Consider the following 12,390-nt stretch of genomic DNA (forward strand, 5'->3'; position numbering starts at 1 on the left):
CACTTCAAATTACAAAATGGCTGATTTTGTCCCCCAGGCTGTTTAGCACATTGTGAGCGCAGTGTGAGGTTCACTGTAGAACCTAGATAAGGTTTACACACCAAAAAAACACCAAGGGTTTTTACATGACGTTTAGTCAAAACTAGTTAGTTTACAAAAGTCATGGCATTTGTTCACCATGAACACAAGGTGAATCATAGTCAGGCTAGTAAAAAGTTTTAATGAAAAGTAATGATATTCAGCAAATACTTTTTTTTTTATCTAAAGGGAAACTAATTCCACGCGTCTAATTATATTTCCATGTCCGTTTCTGTGTTTAAACAATATGTATGACTCCTCTGACATTGCTTTCTGTTTACAGTTGCACAACTACTTCCGGGACCAAAGACAGATGTGAATTCTTGTAGATTGGAAACCAAACAGTTTTTTCTTTAAAAAAAAAACATAAACCTGAAAACAAGGATGAGTTGCTCTTTCTTCAGAAAATTAGTTTTATGTCATCAAGTTTACAATCAAGCTTTCCGTTGAGCATAACTCACTGCAAGCTTGTGCACTGCAAAAACATAAAACATACCAATTATTTTTAGTCTATTTGCTAGTGCAAATGTCTCAGTTCACTTGAGATAAGCCAAAACTAACTTACAAGGAACTTTGCAGCAAAATACAGGAACTGCTTGTTTTAAGTCAAGCAAAATCATCAATATTGATGAAAAAGTTCTTGTTTCATTGCCTGAATATTTAAGTTATAACAGGGGGAATTGTTTGGTAATAAGTGAAATAATCTGTTAATGGAACAAGAACTTTTTTCAAGTTTTTTAGAACAATGAGTTGTTAAAGTTCCTCTCTATGCAGATGACAGCGTCCTGTGATTGGACAGATCAGTGTCTGTCCTGTGATTGGTGGCTTCCTGTCCAGCAGGAAGCTGTGAACAGAACTTAAAAGCTGCTGCAGGACTGCAGACATTCACAGAAAGCTGGACCAGCAATGGCTATGCTGAAGGTTCTGCTGCTGCTGGTGCTGGGTGAGTCAGACACACTGGAGACACTCCCACTGGTTTCAGGGAGGCTGGTGCTCTCTATGACTCTCAGACTTCCCTCTGATTCTGTTTTAGACTGAAACTTCTTTGCATATAAATTGTTATGCTTTTAAATCTTTAGCTGTTCCAGCAGCCATGTTTGGACCTGATTTCTCAGTAAAGTCCTCCTATTTCTTCTTCAGGTGTTTCAGTGAATTCAGATGTTTCTCTGCAGAAGAGAATCATTGGAGGTCATGATTGTGATGACCAGCAGCGTCTTTATCATGTTTGGCTGGTGGGCACCAAGGGTAAAGCAAAGACCCACTGTGGAGGATCTCTGATCCACCCTGAGTGGATCCTGACTGCAGCTCACTGCTGGAAGTCAGAAACAGGATGGTAGGGAAGAGACATGAAGACAGTTTTATCTGCAGAGGATCAGGTTTTCTGTGTGTTCAATATAATCTAATATAGCAATATTTAAAGTTCATCCACGGAGTGCTAAACAGCAGCATCAGGTGATCCAACACAATACTGTGATTTATACTCACCGCGGCCTGAAGCATGACATCATGTTGCTGAAGCTTTGGAGACCAGTAAGAAATGTCCCAGTTGCTCAGCTACCAAATTGCAACAATCCTCTTAAAATGTAACTGTTTCTCTGATCAAAAACATGACTCCAGGTTTACTGTCTCCACTCCTCCAGTCCTGCTTCAGCACACCTGAGTCAGGTAATCAGGCCATCAGCAGAACCAGAACCCGTTTAGCTCAGGTGTGTTGGACTAGAGACGCATGTAAAGGACACAGTCACTGAGGACTGGAGATAGACACCTGTGTCAGTGGATGAAATCCTTCATGCATTTAATTTTCTGTTATTTCAAAACAATTAATTTTCTACATTATCTTGTATTTTTACATTTTATTCTTATTGTGTTTTAGAGGCGATGATGTTCAGCTGGCAGGAGAGGGATCAACAACAACCGGCCCCAATAATCAGCGATGTGAGAGAAATATTGCAGTTATGAGGTTAAAGTCTTTATTTCTGTCTCTACAGAAAAGGTCAAGTGAAGAACATATTTATGATTCTCATGTTTCTACAGTAACCAAATGTCCTCCTATTCCACCACATCTTCAGTGTATCAACATGAAGGTTGTTTATGTTTCCTACTTCAAGCCGACAAGTGGGCTTGTATTTCATACTGCAGCACCAAACAGAGATGCATGTTATGTAAGTTTGTTTCTTCAGTATTTCTCTATAGTGATTGGAAGACTTTTCTGTTTTACAATGCAAATAAATATACCGATACTGGAGTTATTGTTCCTGATTTAGTTCTAGAGATCTTTAAACTCCAACAAGACCAAAGAGCTGTGCACAAAAATAATGAAACAATTAAATAATAAAATCCTAATAACTTAAAAATAAAATCACATTTTTAATAACGATACAAAGGAAATAAAAAGTCCAATAATTAAAAACAATTCAAAAATCAAAATCTGGAATGAAAGAAGTTTTAAGAAAAAATTAAAAACAGGTGAAACTAATTAATGGTAGCTTCTGGTTGCCACATATTTAACATGGAAATTATAGAAAATTTTCCTCTATTGCAGTTAAAGTGTCAAAGCACTGTAACATAACTAGAAAATAAATGTCTGTCTGATCAGATTGTTACTCCAATAAAATGTTAAACATATATATGCCCCTTTTATCCTTGATGCCCCTACTTCCCTTTTTGACTTTTTGTTTTTGTTAATTTATCTGTGTGTCAAGAGGCCCGCTTCTGCCCCTCAACAATAATATAAAAATATAAAAAATTAGCTAAATAAATGAGTCTGGCATCGCTCGGTCTAATAATGACTCATAATGAGGACTCTCAGTTTCTCTGTCTCCATGTTGTTCAGACCCACAGTTGCTCTGATGGTTATTATTTGCTCTGATACATTCGGCCCATGGTGAAGAGGAGGGGGGCAGATCTGTGCCCTCTAACTATCAGATTATGGGCAAGAATGTTTTTTTTTTTTTTCCAACATACATTTGTGAATAAAAACATAGGCCTGTGATGTTGAAGTTAGAAAAACTTTTTCTATTTATTTTTTGTAATTGTCCTCGCAATAGAGGGAAAATACCTCCTCGCCCCCAAAACACAGAAATGCTTCAGCTGCAGAGAAAACTCCTGGCTTTAATTTCATCATTCTGCCCCAGTGCTGGACTAAATGCCCCAGTGCTGGACTAAATGCCCAGTTCGCTACAGGCAGCCTGAGTCGGTCCCACCACTGTGGGTCAGAACCAGATACAATGACATAAAGAAACGGTACTGCGACTGTCACTGTGACGCAGCTCAAAGCTCCGGTACCGCCTGCTCACTGTTCGCTCTGCTTCACCTCAATGTTACTACCAGGCAGGTTAAAGCCGCTGCTGACGGGATCTGGGCTGGAGGTTCGCCGCTGTGAGTATAAGTTACTGCAGAACCTCAACTGATAAAGGAAGATTCAGCTCATAGCGTTGAGTCCACAAAATATCACATAAACATCAGTGAAAACACTGTTCCAGTAATTTGAGCCGCAGAATAAAGCCAAACATGCCACAATAAAATAAATAAAAATGTCCCAAAAGCATCGCAGGACTGGCATATGGGCCACCGGGGGATTCCAGGTAGATTCCAGCGGCTTTAGCTCTTTATGCAGGGCCGGCCCACGGTAATATGGGGCCTTAGACAGAAACATGATTTAGGCTCCCTGACCCCCTACTACTAAGAACATCATCATCACAAGTGGTGTTTAAATACTGAAGTCTGTGAAAGGGAGCACAGTTTAACTGGCCAAGTTTAAAATCAATCTCTGATTATTGGTTTTTATTTGCTCTGATACATTTGTGAAACCCAGCTCAAACACAAATATTACACCATAATGTAGCCACGGTAGCACAACAATCAAACTATTGAGACGATTCCTTGCACTTTACAAAGTAAACTTCCTAATTAAATCCTAAATGTACTCAGCAACAGTTTGGCGTCACGAACAGGATCTGGCGAGTTAGAGAGGTCGAGGGTGACGGGAGATCGGATGCATTGGCCAACCTGAGTTAGTCTTCAGTCAACCTCCAAGTTGAACGAGGAGAGTCCGAGGTCTCGACCGACAGGATGCATAAGAACCTCACTAATTTACATCAACGGGTGAGAACTGTTTCACTTGGTTTTGTTGGTGTTTATTACTATTATTATTCTTTTTTAATATGTATATTTCTGCTGGAACAGGCTCAGACTGCTGGTGAACTAAGGATAAACTATCTAAAACGTAGATAGTGGGTGTTTATACTTTTTTCACCTTTAATCCTTTGATCCGGAGAGAGAGCTAGTGAGATGTCAGCGAGGTGAACAGATTTGTGTGACAGGTGAGAGGGGAGGAGAGGAATCGGGGGCGTTCAGCAGAATAGAACAGCAGTCATGTCAATCACGTTCGCCGGAGAGAAACCTGCAAGCTTCGAGTCTTAATGAATCAACCGGTGTCGCCTTTAAGACGACAAGCATGTATACGCTTGCGTCTTGTCTGGTTCAATAAAGAAGAGAAGCTGCAAAAAAAAAAGAAGAAGAGGAGGAGTGATGCAGAGAATCTATTCTGGCCCTGAAAGTATCTGACGAGATTTAATATCAACCTGCGACAAGGAAGCGAGCCGCAGCGATGAAGTTAAGATAATAAAATTCTTAAGTAAAACGGTGATTTCGAAAGTTGATGGAGGTGAAGGTGATAGCCAGCTTTAGGGTTCAGTATTTCTGAGCACAAACAATGTTCATTTAAAAAGAAAAAAAAAGGGATTACACAAAGTGAGACACATAGAAACCATCAAATGTGTTCAGCATCCGTTGTGAAATAATCTGCATGTTCACATTTCTAGTTTTCTACGGAGGAGATGATTCACACGATTTCCTGTGATTTTTCAAACGAGCTCACTACCGAGGGCGAGATGAGATGAGGTGTCTGTGGGATAGAGGTTTTTGTCACATGTGCCCTTTTTCACTTTTCTATTTCTATTTTTGCATATTTATTTAATGAAGACTTGAGCATTCAAATGTTTTTCCCACAGCACAAACAGTAAAAGAAACAGTTTTCTGCATCGTGGCTGACAAACGACGCTGAATCCGGAGTCTAATATTTAGCTTTTGATTAAACTACCTTTTTTTTAAAAGAGGAAACTCTACGGTTCATTTCCAGTTAAAAACAGAAGTGATTTAACCTGAATAAAACTGAACTATATGCATTTAAATCAAACACAGATTCTTTGAAGCACAGTTTGAGATTTATAAAACCTTTTTTTCTGATAAGAACAGGATGTTTTCCTGTACTTTTATTATATTTGTTTTTTTACACATTAACTTTAGATTTAGGAGAACAAGCAGAGGCTCACCCAGGATGCAGTACATGTGACAATTTCAATGTGATGACTGAGCTATTAGGGCATGATGCGTATTCATCCTGCAGGATTTAAAGATTTTCCCAATGAAAGCCAATAGTTCCTCCTGCGGTACTCGGGGGAATCCCATTTCTCCAGCTTTACTCTCGATTCCGGGTTTGTGTGACTTCAGTGTCTGGTGTTCACTTAATATGAATTGATGGAAATTCATACAGTCCCTTTTCCAAGGTTCATTGCTGTACAGATCATCCTGCTCTTTAAAGGGCTTGGAGCCCAGCGTCGCTAATGAAGTAACAGAAAGACATTTCGCTTTGGAATCTTATAAGCCGTTTCCTCTTCTCTGGCAAAGAAAATGGGGATTATGCAGCTGTGGTATTGTTTCTACTTTTTTTATGGTTGGATTGCTGAAATACAGAAACCGCTGAACCTGAATAAACTTTCAGTGCAATTAACGTCTGTTCCTTTTATTGTGTGTTCGCTAAAGAACTCCCGGTTCTTCCAGCCCTCGAAATATGTTTGAGGCTCTCAATGTGGATTATAGTGTGTTATGACATTGCCTGGAGGAGAAGGTGAAGCGTTTACATTTTTTGGAGTTCGTATTATTAATGTATGGCCTTATCAAAAATATTTTTATCCTTCTTACCATGAGGGCATCCCCAGTGTTGTGTTTATTTTATAAATCTGCTACAAAATATGTCACTCATGATAAGAAACACCAACTGTTTTTTTTTTCTAATATTATGATTTGGTTTGCTAGATGTCTTAGTCATATCAAGAAGCAATGTATTTTTAAGAGGTCAGCTTTCTTGTGCCTGAAGCATTATTACATTGACATAGCACAGTATGTATTATTAAATTACAGTTGCACAAAGCGCTGCAAGAATACGCTTAAATACGGGGGTGCAGCATGCGAAACGGCCGCCGAGCCTCATTTGCAGGCAGCGCCTCTCCTCTGAGCTAATGCCAAGGTGGAATTTGCTTTAACAAAATAAAGAAAGAACAAGCAAAGTCAATTTTGTGTCAGATAAAATCAATTGCCTCATTAAGGGAACAAGAAAGATGCGATTAGCCTTGGTATTACGTTAGGACAGTTTTTTTTTCTTGTTTGTTTTGTTAGTTTTTTATTATTTATGTTCTCATATCACTCAGATGCACAGTGGGGAAATGAATAAAACAAAATTAATTTAAGACACATTGAGGCAAGACCTGAAGTGCTTTTTTGCTCATTTTTGGGTCAGTTCTTTAACATAAAATATATATATATATATATATATATATTGAATCATTCAAGCAGCAAAGGGCTCCTGGTTTAGGGGTTAGAAAGGAACAATTAACTGGATTTAGCCATAAAGGGAGGACGAAAACATGAAACATATGGAAAAGAACAGATCCAACAATTACAGCTGAACTAGCAACAATAAGCAAAACAGAACTACATGACATTTGTGAATTACTTTGCTGGCTGAAAATTAGATTTATTTTATGAAAAGGGGGATAATTAAAAGCCGGAGAACTTTAAACTTTAAAGCATGATGGTGGCAGTGTCATGTTGTGGGGCTGTTTTTGCTGCAGGAGGAACTGGTGCACTTCATAAAATAGATACCATCACAAAGAAAGAACACTATGATCGATGTTGGGGTGATTATCACACACTGATGTGTGGCGGAGTTGAAGCTACAGCCAGTCTTTCTTCTCCCTGGGATAAAAATCAAAGCCAGGGATAGCTGAGCCTGGATCGACTCCCTAACCTCTCCTCTCCCCCCAGAGTTAAAACACTCACTTCCAGTGGGCTTGACTAAGCTTCTGCCAAATCTCCAGGAGTCGTGGGGCTCCACCACTCAGCTGATTTCCTCCCTCCCCTTTCTCAGACACCACTTTTGTTTATTCACCTTCAAAGCAAATGTTGTGCAAGAACAAACAGGCGGGCGAGCTTCGGCACACTCCGTATTCCAAACACAACGGGCTGTACATCAGTCAAGACATTTCATATTAAACACAATTTGTCACAGGGACGAGGGGAAAGAAAAAGGTCGGACGGAATAATAAACACGAAACGGGAGTCGGCAGTTTGGGCCACGAGCTCGAGACACGTCACAGTTTCAATCTCCAACAGTGGGAGGACAAATCGCCTGAGAGGAGGGATTAGGGATGTGAATCACTGATGGAATAAAAGCCTCTTGTTGTTGCTTTGTTATTGTCACTGCCATATTTACATGTTAAAAAATGGAAATCTTTTGTTGGGTGCCGGCGTGAAAACCGCTCTCCTATGAGTCAGCGGCGACGGTAAATATTCATGACTCGATGTGGAAAGCGGCGTTTAGGTCCGGGACGCCGACGGAAACTAAGTAAAAACAGGGATTAGTGGAGGTGACGGGGTTGATGAATTTGAACGTTTCAGAGATTACACTTTTTGATTGGAATAATGCGTCGTAGGCAGATTTATTCAGAGCACTCGGCGAACGATTAGATTTGCACTAGTCGCCCTCATCATCCATACAGAAGCGAGGCGCGCCAGCGAGCCACGGCTCCCCAGAGCGAGGGTGGCATTCGGTTTTCTACTGTCGAGGGGGGGAATTGATCCACAAGGTGACACAAGTATAAAAACTGTCAATAGAAGGTCAGGAGCGCTCCACTGCCGAGCATACAGAGTGTGTACTAAGCCTCCTGTGCAGCCATGCAGCGTTGATCAATTTCATATGAGAGGGTTGTACACATCCAACTGAATCACCTTGCAGCTTTGCATTGGATCGTCACAGACGCTAATTCTCGTGTGTATTGGGTGAAAGAAACGTGCTTCCAAGAGTGGATTAAAAAGTTTCTGACAGCCGAATATAAAATGCGGTGCTTTCTAAAGAGCGTTTGCTCTACAGGGATGTCTCACATGTGTTTCAGATCATCAAACACATTTTCACATCAGTAAGTATCTGCGCAAAAAAAAAAAAAAACGAAAACCCAACTTCTAAATAGTGAATGTATTCACTAAGGAAAAATAAAGGTATCCAAATTAAACTAAACCGATCTCCATGCCTCCTTAAATTATAACTCCATTATTAGTAGCCTCATTCAGCCCTGTGGAATCTACAAATTACTATAATAGATCAAATGCAACAACTCAAAGTAGGTAAAAATACCCTAATACCGTACAATAAGAGCATCCAGAGGAACATCAAGGTGAAGACCACTGATGACCAAAAACACCCTTCCCACATTAGCCAGGAGCATCCTGCTGACTCCGCAGAGGTCAGCTAAAATATTCAGTGAACTGATGAAGTAAATGTTGAGCTTCTAAATTGTGTTCTCCACCAGAGCACCTAGAAGGAGAACGTCCAGTCATCAGGTCAGGGACAGAAGCTCAGGCAAAGTTCACACAGGAATACAATGCTCCAAAACACACCAGGAAATCCACCTCTGAATGGCTCAAACAAAAAAAAAAAATATGAAGGTTTGGGAGTGGCCTAGTCAAAGGTTCATCTTAAATCTAATGAAGACGAGAGTTCTCCATTGTGGCTGAATTGAAAAAGCTCTCTAAAGACGGGGCTAAAATTTCACCATAACTGTATTACATACTCATTGCCAGTTTTTGTAAATGCCTAACAGTTGTTGCTATCAGAAGTGGCACAACCGGTTAAAAGGCTGAAGGGGTAATTACTTCTTCATATAGGGTAAGATTGATGTGGATATTTATTTACTTTAAAAAAAATATGCAATCAAATTTTTAAAACTGCCTTTAGTATTTCTCGTGTCGTCTTTGCCTGACATTAACGTTTGTTTTATGATCGGAAACAAGTCACAACAACAACAAAAAAGAGGAAAAACTAGAAAAATTTGTAAGGCTGTAAGGTTTTTTTTTCTTTGAGTTCGTTGCAGGGATTCGTTCTGGTCACTCGTGTAACTTGCAGGGGGGAAAAAAAGAGAATAGCTTCTTGATAAAGACAAACTATTCAAACAGTTTTGTTTCCTAGACATTGTCTGTTCAACAAAAAGTGACAACTGCATACAAAAAAAAAAAAAAAACAGGCAAAAGGTGCACACAGTTACAGTGAGAAGAAAGTTCAGGTGAATTCCTCTTATTAATGTTTGACTTTGATCTGGTTTATTTGATGTGCGCTACTGAAAGAATGAGTTCCACCTTTTCTTCTCCCTCTTTGACCCGTTTCCTGCTGACATCCTGACATCAAATAAACTGTGTCTTCTTGCAAAGGAGATTGAAAGGCTGCTCTACCATAGTGTGGTCTAAATAAGAGAAAATTTCCTTTTAAATTGGCTGCAGGAAGCCAGTCGTCTGATTGCTACTTTACTCTCAATGACAATCATGGAAGGAAAATGAGTCTAAATCAAAGAAAGGACCAACCTTTTAGACATAAATGACTGCTCCCCCCTTTCCCCCCAACCAAATTGCATTTCTGATGTTATGCAGAAATAAACATGGAGACTTTAGCCATGGCAACAAGACACTAAGGTTTAGACTTTGCTCAGTGTTCATGCCAAGATCTCGCAATACTTCACAATGATGATATTGCAGACTGAAGTTTGGTTTGAAGATGCTTTCTCACAGTTGATTAAATGCAGTTATAATACAGCATCCATATGAACCTTCTCCGACTGATAGTCTCATGCAGTTTTGTGTTCAACATATTATTTATAGTATTATAGTAGTACTAGTATAGCACTATTACTATTTTTAACACAATCCTTTGTAGTGTCGCTCTTTGAGCTCACGTCACGTTTCATATATTTATATGCAATATATATATATATATATATATATATATATATATATATATATATATATATATATATATATATATATATATATATATATATATATATATATATATATATAAGTGCAAAATATTTACAATATTTTGCACTTCTACACTAATTACTCATCTGCTCTTCGTTTGACAGTGCAAGTGAACCACATGGCTGAAAATGTAACAAATGTTGCAATTTTGGCCAAAAAAGTCACAAAAAGTTTGGGCGTGCACGTAAAAAAGTTTGATATTGCTATCAATAGACCAGCCCTAAGTAGAAAATAATAATAGTAAAAAATAAATAAATAAAAAAAGAAGTTGTCTTTTTTCTAAAGGCCGGGAAAGTGAAATTAACTAAAATGTTGTACAGTGGAAAATGATGGGCCAGTCACTTCCGGTGTAACACATTTATTTTTAGAATGGCTCTGTGAACAAACAGCACAGCGTGTTGCAGCAGCTGCTCCTAATGTGTATCGCTGGCTGCTCCCTCAGCTATGGCCAACTTCTTCTGCCACAACAGGAGCAAATAAAATAACCAAAGAGCAGCACAACAGTCAACGGATATCATCACTGCTGACATCAAATAAAATACATATAGGTAAATCTCGTTGACACACAGCATTTCAGTTGCAAAAGTTTAAAATACATACAAGGTTTTGTCATTAAATCAGGCAACAAACAATATTAAGGGTTAAAAGCAGAATGCACTAGCAGTAAAACATTAAAAACAGAAACAACCATGTCGGTTGTCTTTCAATGGCTTTGAAATCCTTCAGTTTAATGATGATGCACAACCTCGTTTTTTTAGTTTGTGGAAATGGGAAGAAGACGTAGGAAAATGCCTTTTTTTCCCCCAAGTACTGTTTGTACTAAAGGGACAAGCAATGCAGTAAGAGTCTGAGTGTAGGCTGTAGTCGTTCTGTTTGAGTTCATATGAAGCTCTGAGAGATCCTAAGTACAATTTGTGTCATTAATTTTTTCCGTTATTTCCAAGAAATTTTGGTTGAGTACAAAGAATGTAGCTCAAAATTTCCAGAGGATATATTTATATGTTTAAGATTATGTTTTGGTAATATTTGAGTATTTAAGCCTGAACCACCGTGAAGACACCCATTTATATATATATAGAGTAGAAAATTGATCAAATTCATATACAGAGTAACAGGAAAACCTGCAGGTTTTTTATTTTTTTCGCTTCACTTACTGAGGTAACTGTGTTTGTCATGAATAACTGTGTCAGCGCCATGTTTATGGAAGGTTGCATCAGCTCATGAATCCTAATCTTAAAGTTTGGCTCTCGTCTACAGCCTTGGGGGACACCTTGTGTTCTGTGAAATTTTGAACAGGATCGGAGGTGATCGACAACAAAAATGAGTCAACACGCTGGTCTGCTAGAATAAATGTGTATTTGTGTATTTTAAACCCAGAGCGTGATCGGGTCGGAATGACCTCTTACTGTCTCAAGGTGCAACACGAACTCAGACCGTGATCAGTGACGTGATTAGGTTACAACCGGACACTGTCCACGAGCTTAAGACGTGTACAACAATGCCTGGCACGAACTCAGAGCATGATCAGGTTATGAAACACGCTATGTTATACAAGTAAAGCATGTTATGAGCAATCATTACATATCATGTTATATTGTCAAAGAATATAAGACTTTATCAAAGAACACACATAATATTTCTATGTCACCTTGTGTAACATTCAGGTAACAGAAAGAAAGACCACCGAGATAAAACTGTGCTCATGACCAGAAATATAAATTAATAATACTATCTGAAAGTCTCTTTAATATAATGTCAAGTTTACGTGACAAGTTTATGAGAAGTGCAGCAAAGCAGTCCTTCACAGAGTCTTTTATAAAATGACTAAGACTTTAGTGGAAGTAATCATAGCGCAAGAACTTTCCCAGAAACACAATTTATGAGTGAAATAATATTAACATATTTTCTTTAGTTGCCCATTCACATGTATGATTATCCCAAAGTAGATTTGATTTGTTACGCAAGGAAACAAATATTGGCATTTTTTTTCTCAAGTGTTTAAATTAGATTTAAGCAAGTCTACAAACAAAACACAAGACAGAGTGCAAAAAACCCTAAAGTTATGAAAACATGGAAATCCATATGCTGTGATGGGGAAAAGTAGAACGTCCTATAAAAGACTGGTTTTGTAACAACATACAAAAAGTGTAGGAAAACATTGGTAAGAAA

The 12,390-nt window shown here is 38.6% G+C and overlaps 1 protein-coding gene across 1 annotated transcript in view; it reads left to right on the top strand.

Annotated features, from left to right (window-relative positions):
• The first annotated feature begins 984 nt into the window (after positions 1-984).
• The window catches only part of LOC106910686 (anionic trypsin), a 51,316-nt gene continuing 39,910 nt past the window's right edge, over positions 985-12,390 (top strand). The window contains exons 1-4 of the mRNA XM_088004613.1: positions 985-1,021; positions 1,219-1,414; positions 1,479-1,661; positions 1,952-2,013. Of these exons, the coding sequence (XP_087860739.1) occupies positions 985-1,021; positions 1,219-1,414; positions 1,479-1,661; positions 1,952-2,013 (478 nt within the window). The remainder of the gene's footprint in view (positions 1,022-1,218; positions 1,415-1,478; positions 1,662-1,951; positions 2,014-12,390) is intronic.

The sequence above is a fragment of the Poecilia mexicana genome, unplaced genomic scaffold (assembly GCF_051168715.1).
Source record: "Poecilia mexicana isolate PSO_F unplaced genomic scaffold, ASM5116871v1 scaffold_3, whole genome shotgun sequence".
In the NCBI taxonomy this organism is placed as follows: domain Eukaryota; kingdom Metazoa; phylum Chordata; class Actinopteri; order Cyprinodontiformes; family Poeciliidae; genus Poecilia; species Poecilia mexicana.